The sequence below is a fragment of the Montipora capricornis genome, unplaced genomic scaffold (assembly GCF_036669925.1).
Source record: "Montipora capricornis isolate CH-2021 unplaced genomic scaffold, ASM3666992v2 scaffold_502, whole genome shotgun sequence".
In the NCBI taxonomy this organism is placed as follows: Eukaryota; Metazoa; Cnidaria; class Anthozoa; order Scleractinia; family Acroporidae; genus Montipora; species Montipora capricornis.
The window spans coordinates 220,001-243,206 of record NW_027180242.1 but is presented as its reverse complement, the minus strand read 5'-3'; the positions used below and the strand labels follow the sequence as shown (position 1 = coordinate 243,206).

The 23,206-nt window shown below is 35.1% G+C and overlaps 1 protein-coding gene across 1 annotated transcript; it reads right to left on the bottom strand.

Moving 5' to 3' along the window:
- Window positions 1–1,575: 1,575 nt before the first annotated feature.
- On the bottom strand, window positions 1,576–4,627 carry LOC138036802 (uncharacterized). Its single transcript, XM_068882883.1, has 3 exons — window positions 3,961–4,627; window positions 2,656–3,849; window positions 1,576–1,595 (listed from the first exon to the last, which is right to left on the bottom strand). Exons 1-3 carry the CDS (start codon window positions 4,625–4,627, stop codon window positions 1,576–1,578), a joined length of 1,881 nt encoding a protein of 626 aa, XP_068738984.1.
- Window positions 4,628–23,206: the final 18,579 nt, after the last annotated feature.

Sequence of the window (23,206 nt, the reverse complement as noted above, 5' to 3'; positions counted from 1 at the left end):
TGCAGCCTCCATTTTTGTTCGCTGCCGTCGAACGAGATCGAGCTGGCACTGGGAAAAAATGGAGATGGTAACCCAAAATAGAAGACAAGAGATTTGCACGTTTTTAATGTGCAAAGTATATAGAGGATATTGCACGGTGGCGAGAAGATATGAATTTTATGTTCTCGTGGCAAGAACAATATCTCACTCGTTCGCTTCGCTCACTCGTGAGATTATTGTTCTTAACACGAGAACATAAAATTCATATCTTCGAGCCAACGTGTAATGTTCTTTTTATTATTTGAATACTACATATTGAATATTTCCGATTTTATTGTGTTTCAATGTAGTCAAGTTTTAAAAATACGGTTGGGCTTTATAAAAAAAAGGCGGGGAAACAAAGGCGGGAATCGTGAGGTCATTGAACGATACGACACTCACAAACGTGGCATACGGAAAATACGCCACTCGGGTCCCGGATAAAGTGGCGTATGGAATCTACGAGCAGTTTAGTTCCCAGTAAAACACTCTCCTCCATATAATAAAAATAAATATTTCAGTTTCCTCCAAACTCAGAGAAATTGGGCACGTAACAAGTGGTTACCTTGACGACTCATATTTAGCTGGTTACACTTTCTGTGAATGTTAAAACAATGTTAGAGATACCCTATGGTCTGAAAAACAATGCGAATACCACATAAAAGCAGTTTGTTTGAGTTTGCACACCCTGTGCAGGGAAAGGAAACAGACAGATTTCAAAGTGCTTTCTGACAACACGACCGACCACTGCTGCCTGCATACGCAATAATGGGGCTTCCTACTGCATACCATGTAACAACATGGCAAGAAAAACATGGGAATTGTGCCTGCTGAGAGGTATTTTGGAGGGACAATACTGCGGCTGAGAGGGTATCTTGGGTCTTTGATGATGCTACAGAATAAAAGGTACATGTACAGTGTAGATGTTCATATTTTTAACAGACTGTATATTTCACAAGTTCTAAAACAAGTACATTAATAATTCAACGAGTGCGAAAGTTTTGAACATGCTATTTCGTCTACTACAATCCACGTTATGGTATACTGACAGTTTTTCATACTTTCCCATTGTTACTGTTCACCATTGTTACAGGGGCATTTTCATGAGTTTTGCCCAAGCGTTAAGCAAATGCAATCAAGTTCGCTTTGTTTCTCTTTTTTCTGATACTTAGCTCGGGTGCTAGCTAGAGTTCCCACATGACTTGAAAATTTCGTGGAATCTCAGCGATAGTTGACTGCTGGAATTGTCAGGAAAACTTAAACGAGACTTACCTAGAACTTGAAGTTTAATTGCATTTCTTTCAGTCATCTACAGAGCAGAGATTACACGCCCACTCAGGGTTTTTTTATCAACTCATTCCACCCCTTTACGTAATGTTTACTGTCTTTGGGCCTCATGTGGCCACTCTATTTTAAAAATAACTGGTTGCGCGAAAGCGTAGTGTTCTCGTGTAATCTCTGCTCTATAGGTGTCAGAATATCAATCAAACTTCAGCTTCTGCGTAAGTCTCTATTTTTCAACTTGAAAGCAAAAATGAAAGACAGTAGACGATAGTTTTAAAGGCAATGCGGGAAATCTAAAACAAAAGAAAGCAAAAATAATCTGAAGTCAAGAATACTCCAACTAAGGTAAACTTTTCTCACCAGTAGTATAGGAGTTGGGGGTATGAGATCATTTTGTAAAAATGCTCTCATCCCAACCCAACTCCATACTACTTTACATTTGACGGTTACATATTTTTGATCTCGTATTTTCGGTCTCATATTCTTGGAAATCTATATGGTTTATATTTCTGCGAATCTATGCCGTGGCGAGGCAGAATGGATCCAACGCAAAATTTATTTTGGAACTATATGTTATTTAAAATGCGTGACTTTCTTAGAAAAATCACAAAGCATGGCATTCTCGGAAATAAATAAAGGGGGTTTCCCCGTGATTTTCAACCAATGAAAAGTTAACCCATAAATTAACCAAAACCGAAAATACAACCAAATGGTTCAAATTTTGGTTTTTTTTCTGGTTGGACATTTTGTGTTCAATCCTTTAAAAGAAATGTTATTTTAGTGTGTTAATGTTGTAATGACCGTATGCATGACTTGTCACACCATTATTGTGAATGTACCGCTTGTCATCGAAGCAAGATAATGATACTTTATTAAGCTCATAGCTTCCAAGTTGATGTAAGTTGCTTCTAATCGTTTTCATGGTGTGATGCAGTTGCTTGTTATTAAACAGTACGTTTTTATAATTTTCATGAGTTATGTTCTTTTTGATGATATTCTTTTTAATACCCTTAGCGGTCTTTCCGCCTTTGTCATTGTCTTTCATATATGAATACATTTTCGATCGCAATCCGACGAATTCGGTTATTGGTATACCTGCTGCCTCGTCTTTGAATTTACCGATTACTTTTTTGTTTGTCGTGTCGAAATATTGTGAATCTTCGGGATAATCACTGTTATCGAATTTGTCTTTATCATTCCAAAAGTCTTGGTACGCATCACTGGTTTCAATTTCATAGGTCAAGCTGTCTGTGTCTGTGAATAATAATTTCGCTTTGCTACCGTATTTTTGTTTGATGTAGTTATAATGAAAATCATACATTAGTGTCTTGCTAAGATCTAGGATACACATACCCACATATGCCGGCCTGTTTAGGGTTAGTGTTTCTTTGATTTTATGCACTGCCACTAGATTTTTATTGAAGATCTTACTACTAACATATGTTGGTTTGGCAGCCATTTTTGACAGTTTGTTTTTATCAGTTACTAATCTGACATCTACTCGCTTTCTGATATTTTCCATTGTTTTCCCAAATACACTGTTATTCATAAGCTTGAAGAAGTCTTTTTCAAAAGCATTTTTAGCATTGGTTCTCTTCTGTGTGTTGAAATCAATGTATTCTTTCAACCATGGTGACTGATTGAACTTTAGAACTCGATGGATTTTGGTTATTTTCAAACCAAGATCGGTGTACAATTGTAGGTTCCTATAATGAAGAACACACTTTTCTTTGTTGCTTAATGTAGGTATCAGTTTATGAACTAAGCCAGTTGACACTTTGAATTTATTGGCTATTTCTTGGCAATAATTAGAAAGCATATCTTTGTTGACTTTGACCTTTTCGGCTGCTAGCGGATAATCATTATGCAGATCGTGTAATTCTTTGGGATATTCCAAATCAACTTCTAATATCAAACCTTTATTGCTATTTTCTTTATACTTGGCTAGGTCTATCTGATTAATCTGGTTTTTAGCCAACCATTTAAAACCACCAGTTGGAAGGTATTGGCTCATTGCCCAACCATACAGATTGTTAGCATCTAGATACATTATATACTTTGAGGGCGCCTTCTCATCATACGTTTTCATGTATCTATTATTAGCTTTACCGTATCGATTTGCTATGTATGATGTACCACCACGCATGCCCTTTTCAATGAATTGAAACATATCAATATCAGTCATAAGCTCCAATTTAATGTCAGTCATCTTTAACATAGCATCCCAAGAAAGCCCAGGACTGGTAAAATAATGACAGGGGTCTAGTTTGTAGTATTGCAGACAGGTCTTTCGAAAGTTTTCAAACACATCAGCTAACAGAAGGATGTCAGATTTAAGATATAAGTCATGGTACTCGCCCATATTTTTTAGATCAAAAGTGTTCCATACATTTTGAGCATGTTTGTATTGATCACCTGAGATATGCTCATCATTTAATATACTGTAAAATTCTTCTTTTGGTGGCAGCTTTTCATTGAATTTTTCAAAACTGTCCATAAAGTCATATGGGTATACTCCCTTCTTACTCATCAAATCAAGCTCTTTACCTTTGAATTTTTGAGAAGTATATATTAATGCTTCTTTTGGTAGGTTGCTCACCAGTTTATCAAGACTTGAGCTCATGAATTGAAAACTATCAATAAAGGTCAGATGATTACCAAGCATGAAAGCCATATACTTTTCCATGTTGTTTGGTATGGCATTGATATTCATTTGGCATGTTTCACCTTTCTTGTTTGTGTATGTATGCTTTTTAACTATCTCACCAATTTCTTGCATTATAAAATGACTGTCATACCCACGGAGATTGTGAAACATAACTGGTATTTTCTCAGTCAATCTGAAATTTAGGTTACAATCTTGGTGAGCTGATCCTCTGTATTTACCTGTGATATGGCAATGGTCTCTAACTCTCACATCATTTTCATTGTATTTTTTATTGCAGATATGACATTCATTAGCTTTTTGAAATTCTTTTTCATCATCTTCAGTCATTCTCAATGGTTTATTGAAATATTTTTTCATGATCTTCTTGCAATATTTAACTTCCTCTAGCATAGCTTCCATAAATTTGTAAACAGCTTTTTCACCTCTATAAATTTGTACTGGTTTTGTGTATTTATCATCATAACAACACACAACCTTATATCCATAACCACAGTCTGTGTGTCTCTGATAAGCCTCTGTGTACGATTTATCATCATTAGGTTGGCAACCGGATATCTTTTCTGTTATAGCTTCAAAATCTGCATAAATGACGAATGGTACTGGTAGTTGTTTATGGAAATTATTGAATTTTAGTATGTTATCATCTTTTGTTGGCATTTTGATAGCTTGTGTGCCATTTACTTGTATGCAGTTTTCTTTATGATCAGTTAATACTCTTTCAGAACTGAAACATTGTAAGCAATGCATACAGAAGTGCTTCCTTTCCTTGTGTTTTGTTTGATTGTACATGAATTTGTTGAAATCTTTGATCAACACATAATGCTTGTTTTCATTTTCTGTTATAAGAAGCAGATTCATGCAATCTTTATACTTTTCTTTTGACACATAAATGGGATATTTTTGTTTGTTTTCATAACCGAAAACATTGATGTTAATTTCATTCTGCTTTTCTATTTTGTTGTACTGTTTGGTAGTCACTGGAAATTCAATTCCTGAATAATTCAAATTTTCAATGAATGCTTTGTCTGATTTTTTGATTCTCTGTGGGTATTTGTCTTGAGGATTGAGATGTCTTATGTGGCACCACCTGAAGCATTCATTATCCTCATTTTTCATGTTGATCAATCCTTTTGCACTGTGTTTGAGTTCATTTGGCAATTTGATGTAAGAAGATCCTTTCATTGGCTCGTATTTTACCACATTGATATAATGATTTTCAACAGATTGAATAGTCCAACCAGATCCCTCTGAAATCCAAACTGCAATCTTGTTTAGTATGACTTGTTTTGACAAAGATAAAGCTAGTTCAATTTGTGTGTCATTTGTTATTGTTTGTGGTTGACTGTTGAAATAAGCCGTTTTGATGATTTTTTCTTCTCGCCCTGTTTGCTTTTCAAATGTGACCCTCAGTGTTTCAACAAACTTTAGACCTTTCATTGATTTTAATATTTTTCCAATGTGAATGGCAACAGCCTTTCTTGTATTTTGCAGTTGCATAAGTGGGTCTTTGCTGTTTTTTTTGTTAATTCTATAAGACTTCGTAAACCCTTTTAGAGCTTTGTTCGTTTCGTGTATTATGGTCCTCGGTAATGGAATTGGTCGTTTTTTGGATCTAGGTGCTGGCACTGGTCTGTTTAATTGTTCTATTTCTTCCAGCCATTCAGAAGGAGGAGCAGGCAGTCTCTGCCTCTCAAAATAGTCAACAAGTTCTTTTACACTCTTTCTGGGTTTTGAGATCGGTCTTGTTTTTGTCCTCGGTGCGGGCACTGGTTTTGTATTTTGTTTTATAATCAATTCTATTAATTCTTCTTTGCTCAGATTTTGAAGCGAACTTCGGTTCATAATATTTATCATATTATTTGCCATTATAATATATCTATAGATAATAATTCTTTAAGTCAAATTATGGTGCGTTTACAGTTCAACACATACGGGAAGTATGTATTTAACTTTTTTAAAAGAGAAGTGATATGAATAAATTAATTGCTATTTTCATGTTTATCATAAATGTAACCCGTATTATATGTAAATGAATTTTTGAAATGTTTCTTTGTTTTTAAATGGCAATGTTTGCCAGCAAGAGTGTAGTTTCTACCATTGTTGCATATTTTACAGTACCATTCTTTATGCAACATGTAGTCGGTTTTTATTTTTCTTCTTTCTTCATCAGTATAAAATCTTGGGCGGCCAACTGGTCTTCGATCTTCCATATTATATTACTATATATTTTATTTTTTATATATTTTGTATCAATTTCAATGGTTTCAAAAAATCGCTGTACCTTTTAAACTCTCTGAACAAAAAATCCATTTTGACATCTATGATGTGAAACATTTTCCCGATTTCTTTCTTTGGTCCTCCTGTTTTCAATGCTTTGATCAACAATGGTACTGCTTCTGAATGAACATAATGCATATAACCTGCGTTCCTGACCACTATTTCACAAATCATTTCTGTGATCACTTTTCTTACAGCCATGGTTTCAATTATTTGGCTTCCTCTGAACATATACTATATGTTTCGATTATCTTTTACACAGATTCATCACTGTCTTGTGACGCAAAAGATTCTGGCGAACTTGGGCAACTAAAATCCGATTCGCTTTCTTGTGATGAAAAACTTTCCGGTGAGGATGGTACCCAGTCAGAATCCGACAGATGGGAATCCTGATCGCTCTCATAATAGAAACCAAACTTTTCTTCATTTTCAAACTTGTCCATATAATATAAGTATATATTTTTATTTTTTATAAGTATTTATGCGCGTTTGTTTCACCACAATTCATATGTTTTCAATGTCTTTCAATGGTATCCAACTGTTGAATTCATCACTGTATCCCTTCCATTTTACCAAAGCTTGTTTCTTTTTATAGTCTCTTCTGATCACTTTGTCAATACGGAAAATATCCTGCTTTGCTTTTAATAATTCAGGTTCATAAAAACTGCCTTGTATCTCTTCACCTCTGAGATCTTTTAGTTTGTATGTTATTGGATTAGTGTATTGGATCTTATCAACTGTAAACACTTCTTCGGTCCAGTTTGGAGTATATCCTTTATCGAACACATTCCGTTTATACTTGGATATTCGAACCTGGTCACCTGTTTTGAATTTAGGTTTTTGTTTTAATGTTTCTGTATCACCATATAGATTGAAGTAAACTATACCTTCATTCCTCTTATTAGATGCTTCAACAGGTGTCATTTTTATGCTTGAATGTTTTGTGTTGTTGTACTGTTTCACTAGTTTGGGTAGCATGTCTAAATACTGTGTATTACCTTGAACAGTGAACTGCTTCCACATTTTGGACTTGATTGTTCTATTCCATCTTTCGACCACTGAGGATTTCTCTTCATTTTCAGTGGAGTACATATGTATCCCATTTTTGTCGAACAAGTCCTTCAAGTGTTTGTTATAGAACTCCTTTCCCTTATCAACCCATAAATATTGTGGTCTTCTGCCTTCCCTGAATATTGTTTTAAATGCTTCAGTGACAGATTCACCTTTCTTGTCCTTCAATGGGACAATCCAACCGTATTTGCTGAAAACATCAATAACCATGAGAAGATACCGATAACCTTTATTCCATTTGCTAAACTGTTGCATTTCAACTAGATCACTTGCCCATATTTCATCAACATGATTTACGATTACACGCCGCCGAGTAAAGTTGCGTCTTATAGATGCATGTAATTCATCTGCTAATTTTTCTTGCCAGTTACCCGACGGCTTTTTCCGTTTTTTGAAACTCCAAAACCTAGTTTCTGCTTTGTATTGATAACATTTCTTGCCAACCAATGCCCCCATTGTCTTTCATTATACGGTACGTTGTCTAAAGCTTGAACCATTTTCCTATCTGCTTTGTTTTTACATTTCCTGTCATCCTTGCAGACGGAATAATCAACATCGTGTTGCATTGCTATTGCATCAGTTTTGCCAGTGGGCATATCATATATTTCCAATATTTGACCAGTTTTTGGGTCATACTTCAGTTGATTTTCTAAATCATTATAAGGTCCTGTGTAATGATGCCCAGGTAATGTCCATCCGCCTTTTGGTTTCGGCAATTTACCAATAGCTTTGTGAATGTCAAGAGCACCGCCATCAAGATCTTTTCTGTTTGTGGTGTATTTTTTCTTGGGTCTTATCTTCGTTGACAATTGATCGAGAGCTTCAGAACCGACTTTATGAAGTAGAGGGTTCATTTTTCTCAAACCATAATCGATTGCTTTTTTCTGCAACTTTGGATCTCTCATTAATTCAGAACCATAATATCTACCCATTTCAACGGCTTTTTTGCCAAGATAAGGTACTCCTTTAGTTAAAAATAATTCCGTTCCAGTATTAGCAATATCACTGAATAAGCCCGCTCCCAACGGGCTATTCAGTTTCCCTGTTTTTTAACAAATTTGGTCTTTGTAATACCACATTCAGCACAAGTGCAAAAGAACATTAGTCTACCATTTTTAGCTGTTTTGTAACCTGAAGGTTCAACACATTCGGTCACTTTCTTTTGTTTAACACAATATGATTTCATAATATATATAAGTTAGATATTTCTGAAATAATATTCGATAAATCTCTCATTTTTCATTGTATCATTTATGTCAAACACTTGTAATAAATCATAATACGAATTACCCTTATTCATTTCATTTAGAAAGTATAAACAGAAATACCCACAAGTTGTTGTTTGTATGTTTTGTATCTGATTGTTTTGATGTAACAAAGTTAGATTTTTCTTTTTGGCATGATTCACAATCTCTTGAAATGGAGGCATACCAAACGAATCAAAATAATTTATTACATCATTCTTAACATAAGTGGCCACCCAATGACTTCCGCTCATATAAGCTGGTTCAAGATTGTATATGAATAACGCCTGTTTATGGTTATGTGGAACTTTTTCATCTCTTGACAGTACATCATTGATTGGTATGTTTAAATATTTACACCATTTTTTCAGATCGTGATTGGACATAGGTATGTTTTTGTGAAATTTTGGTTTCACAATATTGCCCCCAAAATGGGTATGCCATTGAATGGACTGTTTTTTCCCAATAGTAACCCTTTTCCTTTTTTGGTTGAGGATGTTTTTTTTTTCTACCATTACCAGTCACATATGGCGGATAACTATAAAATGGAGGGGGCATTCCAATTCTAGGTGCTCCTGTACCATCCTTTTTCGACGAAGGTGGTCTACCTACCCTCGGTGCTCCTCTTCCCGTTAGCTTTTTGACAAGATTCAAAGCCAAAGGAATTCCAATGCTAGCTAACAGAGTGCCTAAAAATCCACCTGATTGTGTTTTGGTCGGTGTTATTTTAACGCCAGATCCTGTTTGAGCCGCATTCATTATGTCTCTTTGCTGTTTGGTTGTAAACATATTCAGATATGGCATCAGTTGATTGATTGCATTGAAAGGTATCATCATGGGTAATGGCATAGCACCACCTTTTTGACCAGATCCTAACAATTTTTTAGCTCCGGCTTCTGCTAAACCACCAAGAGCACTCAACCCAAGGGTTTTACCAATTGCTGGAAGAGCTCTCATACCAAGTGACAATACGGTGCTCAAAAGACTTCCGCCTACTTGTTTTCTGATATTGGTCTTAGCAAGCTTAATGTCCATTCCTTTGTTCAATTGTCGATTTTTTTGCAATCTTTTTTTCACCATTGCTGGAACATAAAGAGTGTCGTTTCCATTAAGAGAATCATTTGTCAGTCTTAGAACAATTGTTTCCCTTTTATGGTAAGCATTACTCAGATTCTTTTTTTGATTATCTGACAGTCTTACGTTTATTTGATGAAGTTCAGTCATATAATATATGTTACATAATTCCAGTCACAAAACATATACAAATAAATATGTGTCATTCATGGGATTAAACTATAACCAATTCATTACCCACCTTGTCAATAACAACCGACTCGTCGTACAATACAACTGCATGGACATTGAAATCTGCTGCACTATTAGCACTTATTTTATACCTGAAAATCAACTGTTTAGGGTCTCTTGTTACTTTTCTGTTTGATATGACAGATCGAAATAAATCAGTGGATATAAACTATTGTAATTAGCTAGATTCAACTGCGTTCCGGTGTTGTAATCATTTTTTCGCATTGCATAAGACATGAGATCATTGAATATTCTCACTTTGCTTTCACTGTCATATTCTGTTTCTGGGTAGAAAACACCATTGCCATATTCGAGTCTGCATGTTGTTAAATAACTGTTTGCGTTTGCTTCATTCAGTTTGAAGGTATCAAGTATATATGGATTTTGAGTTGCAACTCTGGTTTTAGCCCGTTGTAGATAAACAAAAATTGCTTTGACATTGTCAATGCTGGAAGAAATCTGAAAAAAACCACTGACTCTAGCAGGTGCTGACACTGCATATAGTTCACGCTGATATGTCCATTTGTGTTCTTTCATGAAAGAGCTTACAAATTTGTCGTACATACTGTCTTTTGGTGTTAATTTTGGAACCCATAGTAGAAATCTGTTAATCACTACTCTTCCGGCATCTGCTGCTGCTGCCCTATTGATGAGTTCATTGTCGTTCTGGAGATTCAAATTGAATTGTAACTGCATAGGAACCAACATTTTATCTTGCAACTCTTCAAAAAAACTGTAACGATTGAGAGGTATGATCAAATTCACATCTTTTGCTCCTCCCGTTCCATCATCGTTGGTAGCTTGTGTAAGCACTCTTCTAGATTCATATCCTGAATTAGTATTGGCTGTCGTAGCATTTGTGTCTAAATACCAAAAACTGTTCTTAGCTACACTTCTCGAGTAATCATCAGAATATTCCAACAGATTCTTCACAAAAGTGACCTTATGTAGATTGTCAGTGTCATAAACAATTTTCCCAGCACTTTTAATCATCATATGTGCAATCAATGAATGAGATCCGTTTATCACCGTTATTCTATCGGCTGCTGCATAACCAGCTCCATCTGCTATTTTTTGTAACTGGAATTGAACCTCGAAATAAGCATTGTACCAATCATAGAAAGAACTCCGGTCGTTGATGGTGAATCTATAACCGTTCTTTTCTTGATGTTGATTATTTCCAGGGGCTCTAATTACATCATCAAGTTGGAAACGCACCAACTCATTTCTTTGCAATAATTCACTTGTTCTAAAAGCCATTTATACTATTGTATTATATAATTTTGCTGTCATGTTATTTATTTGAAAAATCTACGCCTTCTTCCAGATCCGGATATCAATCTATTTAGTATCATGTCAGCGCTTTCATCTTGCTGTTTCTGTTCAATGGGCAAGGATGGAACAATTGCTTTTTGTGTTGGTGTTGTGGCTCCTTTTCTCAAATTTGCTAATTTTTTCATTATTAGGTCTCCTGACTTTTCTGCCACCGTCTTGCCAATTTTATCACCTGCATGGGAAACCCCTGATTCTAATGCCTTCTTTGCTAATGGCTTAGCAAATTTCTTGAAAACAGACGATGCCACACTCTTCAATGGTTTAAAAATGTTGTCTAAGATAAGCCCAGACCCTTTATGTTGAAATACAAATTTACCAAGTTTTGGGTGGTAAAACCTCTTAAATTCATACGGTTTCATTATACTGTTACATTAGATACTTTTTAAAATCAGCGAAAAAGACGTATCTGCTCCATTCAGATCCACTAATCTTCTTTTTCCATCTGTTATCATGATTCTGATTGATGAAATTGTAGTTTTGTTCACAGGATTAAATGTAACTCTTTGTGGTTCGAGGGTGAAGGAGTAACTTGGTTTTAGTACACTGGTTGAGAATGAATAAATAATGTCTGTTTCTTCACCGTCAACTAAACTTTCGTTTACCAAATCGCAATGAATATTGAGTACGTCTGTGTCTTGACTGAGATTTGGCACTCTTGGTCCAATATGCGTTCCACTTGCTAATATCTTTTTGTCGAAACCGATCAGTTCATTAAAATTACTTGCTCTTAAATCAAGTTGGTAATTTGCAGCTAATGTAACCGTGACTCTGAATGTTGTTTCGTTGAATTCAAGAGTTATCGGATACGTATCACCAGTTTTCGTCACATTTTTAATATGTCTGTCAAAGTCCGTATAATTCCATACCCCAGCTGGAAAGGTAATGTCCTTAAAAGTTGAACCATTATCGGAGCTGTATTTGATTAATTGATTTTTGTACCCAGCATTGACATTGAACCAAGTGAATGACATGTTAATGACTCTGTTAAGACCGATAACGTATTGCTTGTTATTGTCTAGAGTTACAGGTCTGGTGAAATTTGTTGTAAAATCTTCTGGTTTATTATCCCCTTTATTTTTCACACTGTAAGATGATAAAACTATCTCTCGTTCCATTATATAATGAAGTTACATTAAATTTGGAAATATTGTTTGTATAATTTACCATATTGTGATTTGTTAATTGTTGTCATTTTCAATAATGTGTCCAATATAGAAACACCCATATTTCGCATGTCAATGCTTGTATTGCCAGCCAATATCTCACCAATGATTAAATCCAATTTTTTTATGAGTTCTTTCGGTTTGTTAAAAAATATCACATTGCCACCTTTTTGTTTTTTCCTACCAGAACCTTCCATTGTTTTCATTTTGTTTTGATAATGTTTTATGTATTCATTCAGAGTTCTCATAGCGCGATCCACTCTTTTGTTTTCCTCTTGCCTATCAGCTTCCGTTATATTCCCACTTTTGTATTGCTTTGTAACGTTTCCTTTGTAGGCTTTCAATTGATTTCTTTTAAATTTAGCCGCATTGACGATCTTATTGAGATATTTTTTGTTTTTTCGTTCAGTCATTTCTTGTTGATTTATTACCTTTTCAACAGAATCATAATTTGGTATACCAAGATCACCTAATATCTCATTTTCCATATCTTCTTCATCCATTCCATAATCTATCTCATCGTCGTCATCATACTCTGGTGGTAATTCTGGTTCTTCAGGAAAGTACTTAGGATCAACATACATCTCTTTTTTTCCTTCCAGAAGATCTTGTAAAGACTCTTCATATGTTGGTGGTTTTGGCACCAGTTGTTTTTCTTGCTGTGGCAAAACAGGTTGTTCAAATAGATCACCAAGATTCATATCTGGAACTTCATCCTCTATATCCATGCCGTAATCAGGAACTTCTCCTTTCTTCAGTGGTCGTTTTTTCCTTGGCAACCTTAAAGCCTGATTACTATCAATAACATCATCTAATTTACTTGTAATTGGTTGGAATACTTTTGAAAATCCCTGTTGACTGGTCTTCTGATCAATATCATGCTTTGTAATTGCATTATGGACATAATTGATCTTATCCCCTAATTCAGATTTACTCTTTGCGAGTTCTTTCCACTTAAGTAAACTCATTTTTGTTATATTATTACTTTACATAAAAATGGAAATTCATATATAAAAAATAACGTTTTACACTATGTTGAACACCATGTTGAACACCATGTTAAACACCATATTATCGAAACAATATACCCATATGATATAAAAATGAAGATACCTAATTATGATACTGGCGACGATGTTGTCACAAACTTCACACAACTACATGATTTTATGCCTGATCGATGCTTCCGCATGCTCATTTGTGGACCTTCTGGTTCGGGAAAAACAAACACACTGATGCATATGATTCACAATCTGTTGTATTTTGATAAAATATACCTTTATGCAAAAAACTTAGAGCAGTCAAAGTATCGGAATCTCATGAAAGAGTTCGAACCATGGAGTGAAGAAGCTGGTTATGATATCATTGAAGCAAGCAATGATAAAATAATTCCTGTAAAAAATCTCAATGGTGACAATCAAAAAATTGTGATATTCGACGATTTCGTATGTGATAAAAACCAAAGACCATCAGTTGACTATTTTATACAGGGGAGACATAAAAACTGCTGCGCCATATATTTGAGTCAAAGCTACTATAAGACACCAAAAGATATTAGATTAAACTGCTCACATTTTGCCATTTATGATTTTCCGAGTACTAATGAAAAAAGTCTCATATGTCGTGAAAACAATGTCTCACAACAATTATACGAGAAAGCAACTAGAGACCCTTTTAGTTTTATATATATTGACAAACCCAAGAAACAAGTAAGGAAGAATTTCGATGAAAAAATATAAACCAATTGTATATATGAGTTACTCAAATGGTAAATTACCTGAAGACACATTTTCACATGAAAAAGTTGTTGAAATAGTAAAAGGATTGCCTGGTGTTGGTTTTAAACTAACAGATGACGGTGATTATGATATACAGAATAAAAAACTGCGAAATGTGGATTTACCACAAACAAACACTGACGCTAGTACAAAGAGTTATGTTGATTCTGAGGTTAATAAGACATTAAAACTAGACGGCAGTAGTCCAATGACTGGAGCCCTTAACATGGATAATCGGCGTGTCGAAAATATTGCTCCAGCTAGACATGGTCACAGTGATGCTGTAAGTAGTATGCATCTACATAGCTTTTATTTTGAATTAAATACAAACGATGGAAAGATAGAAGCTCAAAATCCGATCGACATGAAAAATAAAAGAATCACAGGAGTGCAAGATCCAATATTGCATTCAGACGCTACCAATAAATTTTACGTTGACGACTTTATGAATTTCAAAGCCGACAAAACGGAGCTGGCTAATTATTTGAAAAAAGATGGAAGTATTTCCGTAACTGGCAATTTTGACTTTGGAAATAATAAAATCAGCAATCTTGCTGAAGGCACTGGCAATTCTGACGCTGTTACAAAACACCAATTACAAACTGGTTTATCAACCAAACCCAATACAAATCAGGTTGTGCTCCGTGATGGTTCGCAGGACATGACTGGAAATTTAAATATGTCACAAAAAAAGATCGTCAATCTTGCTAATCCGACAGGTAGAAATGATGCCACTGGAAAAGGTTACGTTGATCGATTATTTTTAGATTCACTTCGTTTAGACGGATCCTCTAAAATGACTGGAAATTTGGATCTGTCTTTGAATAAAATAATAAATTGCGGACAACCAACCGGTGCTAGAGATGTGACAAACAAATCTTATGTCGATTCCGAGGTTGGAAAAACATTGAAATTGGATGGAAGCGGTGTAATGACTTCTGTTCTAGACATGAACAATCAACGAATAATAAATCTCGGAAACGCCACACATAATCAAGATGCCATAACTTTGAAGCAAGTAAATGACGGCATTGCGACTGTTTCTACTGAAAACAATAAATATACAGACGAACAAATAGAAAAAATAAGAAATATGTAGACGACAAAATAGTTCAGAGTCATATAACCACACATACAAACAGAGAAAATGTGCTGAAATATGCTATGGCTGATGGGGAATTTACAGAAGATTATGGAATACAGGATGCCAATTTAATCGACTATAATGACTCACCACATAAAAACAACAAAAAAGCATTTTCATTCAATGTTCAAAAGGCAGCAGATGGTTCCAGTCTGTTTAAAGGACGATTCGATTTTAATCTATTCAAACTGATACGTGACAATTATAGCGATAAATATACTGTGTGTTTAGAAATATATTTCCTGAGAACCGGTTTTGATGTGGAGTTCAATTCATTTCAGGTTACTTTTGAAAAAAGAAACATGAACACTGATAGAACCACTACAGTCAAAACCAACACAGATTATAAATATTATCGCTTTATCATGAACTTATCACCAGATGGTTCTTCACCAACTATCGAAAGACGGTTATATGTAACTGTTCAATCCACTTATGACAATAGAAGCCCAACTCTTTTACCATTGTATGTCCTGATTTACGGTATAAAAGGTGAAGCAAAAAACAACCTTGATTTCACAATTTATGATTACGAATTGGCTTATGAGATTGTAAATGATCAATTTTTAATGCATGTGCCAATCAATATGAATAACAATAAAATTTTAGGGTTATTTGATAAGATATTACCGTCTTACGCCTATGGAACCACTTCAGAATCATCACTGGGTTGTGATTTCAATATTTCTAGAACAGCACCTCTAACATTTACTAAAATTTATATCGATAAAATAAAAATTTATGCTAAAAAAAATTATCCATCAGAGTCGAATCACGATATAACTTTTTATGGAAACGCTAGTGTATTTTATGACATAGATTTTTCAACAAGCAAAATACTTACTGTCAATGTCAATCGATATTTTGAAAACATAACAAACATACGAATAAATTTTGATGATGACGATGGGGATGGCGTAAGATCTTATGTTTACATTATACATTACAAAACATTACTGATTAATTGAATTATATAATGCAACAGTATATGACATTGTATGTAAAAAATTTAGATGGTACACATCTTCTTGACGACAATGGTGACAAAATTGAATACACCATTGACTATCACTCTGATGATGATTTTACCTATCAAGCTCAAGCTCAACTTTCAGTAAATGATGATGGACATATAGAAACTGACAAAAATCTCGTCGTTAAGGCTGCTACGGAAGAGAACCATGTTGTCATAAAAAAACAACTCGATTTGAAGTTAGACAGATCGACTTTTATTATTTCGAACAGTCTACCTGGTATACCAGTGTTAGACAAAATCAGCATTGCATTAATTCCAGCTTTATCAGTAGTCACAGCCGATTCAAATGACAGAGTTAGTTCATGGATGGATCCTGCGAATAATATCGATTTTTCACAACAAACCAATTCAAAAAAGCCTCTTCTTCTGAGGGATTCATTGAAAAAACTGTTTTTTATACGTTTCGATGGTAGTGATGACTATTTGGAAAAAAAATCATTTGATGTTTCTGAAATAGCGGGTAGTTCTGGTAACAAATGCACAGTAATACTGGTTGTCAAAACAAAAGCGATAACTAATCAATCACAGTTTCAATGGGGGCGTGGAGCCGTCAGATTCGGTGTGCATATACCATGGGGAGATGGTACAGTCTATGTCGATTTTGGTTCCTCATCAAATGGCAGACTTAACATTCCTTCTTTGCTGAATCTCTCTGGAAATATCGAAGTTTGGACAATTCGTATTAATGGGACAAATCTAGAACTCTTTAGAGGCGTTACATCAATCAGTGCGATTAAAACAGAAACAATTTCTGCCACTCTGACAGGTTCAGCTCAAGAAATGTTTATTGGATGTCAGGTTCATACTGATGGCACTGCTGTGAATTTCTGTGAAATGGATTTATATGCTTTTGCTGTTTGGGCAAAATCTCTGTCTGATAATGAATTAAAAAATATGTTCAGGTTCATTCAAAATCATTTCGATTTGTGATGTGGATTTTCAAAATATATAACTCAATATATATGTATATCGACAATTTATTACGATTTGTGGAATATAGTTTTCAAGAAGCAAAAGAAAAACATCCATGCATTAATGACAAAATATTAAAATCAGCACTTGTTTATCAATACCTGCACTGTTTCTATTTGAAAAGAGACATGTCTATGAATGAGATTCTTGAACTCAATGATGGTGAAATTGGTCTTCTTGGACCAGGTAGTGGCTGTCTAACATGGTTACTTGAAAAGATCTTCGGTTGGATTGATATATTAAATTCACATAGTGTATTACATGATGCTTCTGGGAGGTTTTATGACCACCATAAGCTCGATAGAGGTTACACTTATGCTATTTCAGAAAAATACACAACTAAACTGATTAAAAGATCACCTTTTTGTGGTCAAGTCAGTGGTATACTATATTGTCTATGCAGACGATTAACAATCTAAACCATATATATGACAGATCGAAAAAAGAGAATATTTAGCTGGAACCATATTTCAGACAAACTCTCAGAAGATCAGGTCGACGAACTAAAGAGCTATTATAAGGCATACCATAGAAAGTGTTGGGCTTACAAGCAAGCTGTGAAACGTTACAAAAAATTAAAACTGTTAGGAAACACTGTTTCTGTCATAACTGGTACTGGTGGAATTATTAGTGCTGTTGTAACTGGTGGTATAGCCCTAGTAGCAATAAGCACTTGTGCTTTGTTAATCAAGTCTTACATGGATTTCCAATCACTGGATCTTAAAATACAAAATTGTACATACGCATACCAAAGTTATCAGCATCTTTTGAATTCGATAAAAGACATGTTGAGAAGCGGTGATTTTCAACCATCGTTTCACACAGAATTAAAAAATGTAGATGATTTTGTGACTGATGTTTGTTCTAGTGTTGACAAGTTCTACGCTAAATACAATGACAAATTCATTCCTTAACTATTTCATTAATTCGGTCTGATGCCAATGACAGGATGTCTTTCCAATATCGTTCATATGATTGAAGTGTCTTTTTGGATTTGCTCGTCTTGACCTTTTCAAAAGGAAGATCAAGCATTTTAAATATTTGTTTTAAAATGAAATTTATGTTAATCATACGCTTTCTATCAATGTTAACATCTTTCACAACTGCCCCGATAGCCGCAAAAATTCGAATTATTTTATCCATATTTTTTACAGAAATCTGGAAACCATTTTAATGGCAATGTTATTGATAATGTTTTTGATATGATATTTTCTTTGGTAAACACTTTTACGATGAAATCTATGCTTATTTGAGTGAAAATCAACAAATTCTATAAGTGGTTTATAGCCATTAACCAACCCACATTTTTTACAAACTAGCATATTGTTATCATTCACTATAAACGGTTCATCACAACATTGTTCTGTTTTTTTAGTAGGCTTTGAGATTTGTTTATTGCAAAATGGGCAGACCACTTCTTCCATATTGACAAGTTCTTTATGCAGTTCTTGGCAACTCATTATACTATTATATGAGATATTATTTTAGGTTTGTTAAAAACATATAGTTCCAAAATAAATTTTGCGTTGGATCCATTCTGCCTCGCCACGGCATAGATTCGCAGAAATATAAACCATATAGATTTCCAAGAATATGAGACCGAAAATACGAGATCAAAAATATGTAACCGTCAAATGTAAAGTAGTATGGAGTTGGGTTGGGATGAGAGCATTTTTACAAAATGATCTCATACCCCCAACTCCTATACTACTCTCACCCAGCTTATAGACAAAAGCATATATATTCTGCAGCATTGATCATGAAAATTTTGTTGAAGGTATCATAAACTAAATGGTGGAGTTTTTTTCTCATGTTATTCAAAATCAATATACTTTTATGATCGATGTTCTGAAAATTCTCAAATTGAATGGCTGTTTGAAAACTTACGAATAATTACGAATTCCTTAGATATCTTGTCATTTCTAACACTTGAAAAGTAACAACTGTTTGTGTCAGTAACGATCAAATTTTTTTAATTTTATGATAGTTATTGTTATCATGAAATGTGATTCTACCGCACAAATATGGGGAGCCCACCCAAGGTAGATTAAGAGGCTGCGTTCCACCGAAAAAACAAGAAATAAAGTTGTAGTGGAATGGCATAATAGCTCAGAAGGCCAAGCTGCAAATGCAATTCAATTGTAGACCTGAAAGGGATTATCAACTAGTTCTCAAGTTTAATTTAGAACAGCTGTTTAAGTCAGTTATAACTAACTCAATAAAATATTTGTGGAGTTACCAGGCTCGTAGTGATATAATTGTTCGAAAGATATTTTATGGGGCACTATGCAAACTCTATTTGCATTTGTAATTAATATCCTAGGGTACGTGCAAATGAGGCTATAAAAGAAGTCACACGTGCTCCACCCCATCACTCTACTCGAGGATCAAAAAGGGAAGAGTTTGGCATTTTGTCTGATCAACCCGACTTACTCGATGGCCGTCGCGGATCATGTTCCTCCCGATGTAGCGGAGGAGGCCATAGCAGAACAACTAAACCCTCCTGCGGAGACGGGGCTGGACTGGCGAATGACGTACGGTATCGTACGAGTTGTTAGTTTTCCCTGGTTGGACTCTTCAGGTCCTTGGTTTGTTGGTCAATTTAAATAATGCTGCTAATGCCTGTGAGGTTTGCCTGTGGGGTGAGGTTTTAGTTCTTTTTAGTGCCTGTGAGGCTCGCCGCGTGGTGAAGTTGTCTGTTTATATTGTCTGCGTTGTTTGCTTGTGGGGCTTGTCTGTGTCGCGGAATTTTTAACTCATTTGCCTGTGGGGCTTGCGCGCGTGCCAAGTTTGTACTGGTTTTGCCTGTAAGGTCTGCCTGAGTGACGAAATTCCTTGTTCTGGTGATGCCGTCGTGGCTTGTTTGCGTGTTTGAATTTTTTGTATTGTTATATTCCAGTGTGGCTCGCCGAGGTGGCGGAGCTTTATTTTAATCATTTATGCTTCTGTGGTTTGCCTGTGTGGTGGTTATTATAATAATAACGTCTCGGGTTTGCCTGCGTAGCGGATTCGGACGTCTTCTGATAATGCGACGAAATTGTACTGATCATACGGGTTAGGTTTGTGGAGTGAATTTTCTTTGCGTTAATGTCCATTAATAATACCTATGGGGTTTTGCCTTTGGTAAGGTTTTTTTTGGATTTTAAGTCCCATGAGGGTTTTTCTGTGGTTTTTAATATGGATATTGGATTATTTGTGCTCTTGATCAGGTTGAGTTTACGTTATCCAGGTAGCCACCAGACGTCCTGCTCTCAGGCGTGCTGAAGTCGCTCCCTCCTGGTCGGGAACCCCGGTACCACTAGCTTTTTTTGTTGTATTTTTTTTATGTGCCTTATCAATCGATTGGAAAAGGTAGAATCGTGAAATCCCTATTTAAACCCTCAACCCTTTTTTATTTGGATGGTGGGTCGTAAGCGAAGGACGATGGTCTCCAATTAGGGGTTTACGGAGCAAGCAAGAAACTGAGTAGAGTTCCAGAATCAGATTAAAGGAATCAGATCGAGACACTGTACAACTTGGGTGGATACAAACGGGGTTCCCGACCAGGGTGCGAGTGATGGAGGCTGTTGATTGGAGGGATGTCCTCTCGTAGAGCGTGTCTTGAGTTAAAAGCTTTGAAATTGAGAGTTTCCGATCGTTTCTTCGTTGGTGGCTTACACCAAAACGTTAAGGCTTATGATAATGTACTTGAGAATCATTCCCAAGTGGAACCTATTGGCAGGTGGATTCGAAATGGAGCGCACATTCTCGAATTTGCCCGTCCGTTTTCGGGCGTCTATGAGCAAGTAAAATACTTTTCACATTTGCCGCCACCAAAACAGTTTCCAAACCATGCGTCGTGCAGAAGGTTCTCAGAAAAGTATTCAGTAATCGTGTTATAATTATTCTTAAATTTGTTAAAGGTTATTAGGTTATATTACTTATTACGTTCAACAAGGATTGGGAAGAGTAGATCTTTTTTAGTTTTTTATTTTTTAATTTTTTTATTTCCACTTGACAAAGATAAGATACAATATATTTAACAAAATAAGTACAGTGAAAGATGAAGTGGAAAGGGCAAAGATATAGTAAACTAATTATATGCCCCTTAATTAAGATAGATAGATAGTTTATTCTGATTAAAATCGCAGCCAAAAGCTGAATTAGATTAATCGTTACAACAATGACATCTAATAAAAATATGAGAAGAAATATAATAAAATGTACTCAAAATGTAGCTAAAATTTAATTACAATTGCTATATATAAAAGTGTTCTTAAGTCTCTTCGTCTTAGCCAGAGGGACATTAAAATTCCTCTTTTGTTAATTAAGTACATTTATTTTAGGATAAAAAGTAAACTAGAGAGGAAAGAGTAAACGCATAGTAAATAAATATGTAATGTTAGAATTATCAATACTGAGCAAAATAAAATTGGTAAAGTGCTTTTTTAAACAGTTTTCTAGTTGGCTATTTGCGTATAGATAAAGGAATATCATTCCAATAATACCACCCTAGGATAGTTGGACAAAATTTCTTGTTTATTCTGAAAGATTCTGGATTTAGGTGTTGTAAGGATACACTTCGAGTAGCGTAATTATGTTGCTCAGATACTAGAGACAAGTTAAGGTTCGACGACTTCTTATTAATTAGGTGATCATAAAATAGTTGACACGTGTATAATTTAACAATGTCGGGAAGCTTAAGGAAACCAAGGTTTACATAATGGGGAGTAATATGATCACAAAGTGGCACATTCAATTTGTTGATAATTCTAACAGCTTTGTTTTGTAGTCTCACTAATCGTGACAATGGCGCCTCGTAATTTATTGCCTCACAGTACGCAACCATAGGTTGGATAGGGGTATACAAGTGCATAATAGATACTTATCAGAGATTGGGATGTCACACGTGGTTTTAGTTTCGCGATAATATTGACACTTTTGCTAATTTTACTACTAATATGATAAATATGCTCATGCCATGACAGGAAACAATTAATAATGAGCCCTAAATATTTAACACTATATGACTGTTCTAGGTACTGATCTGCTAATTTTAGAGGAGGATATAGATTAAAACTAATTTTTTTGTCGTGATTGAAAAACCAAGTATTTTGTCTTACTTAAATTCAGGGTTAATCTGTTTGAGCATAACCATTCATAAATAGCGGGCAATTCAGAGTTTATCCTCTGAAGCAATACATCTAGGTCTTTCCCAGTTGCAGTTAAGGAAGTATCATCCGCAAATAGTCTTAGGGAAAAATAGTTGGTTGCTTTTTCAAAATCATTTATATAAAATAAAAGAAGAAAAGGGCCTAAGATCGATCCTTGGGGTACTCCAGAGTTTACTAGAAGAAAGTTAGACTCCACACCATTGACAAAAACTTTCTGCTTCCTGTTGCTTAGGTAAGACCTAAACCACTGATTTGCGTTACCTCGTATACCATATAGGTCTAGTTTGGATACAAAATAGAATGGTTTACTGTGTCAAATGCCTTGCTTAGGTCTAGAAAGAGCGTTACAGCATACTTTTCTTCATCAAGGGCTTTCGTTATCTCATCTATTAAATCTACCAAGCAGTCAATTGTATTGTATCCAGATCGAAAGCCGTACTGATCAGGTACTAAGATATTTTCAGTCAGGCAATAGAATATCAGTTGATTGAGAATGCACCTCTCAAAAATTTTACTTAATGCACAGAGAACTGATATGGGTCGGTAGTTACCGCATGACGAACGAGAGCCTTGTTTGAAAATCGGGATAACCTTCGCAATTTTTAAACTATCTGGAAATATACCTTGTTTAAGTGTTAAGTTTATTATGTATGTCACTGGTCTAAATATTTCGAGTACAGCAGAGGATAATAACAAAGGGTGAACCTTGTCATAACTAAACGATTTTTTACAATCGATGCTCTCTAAAAGTAAGAAGA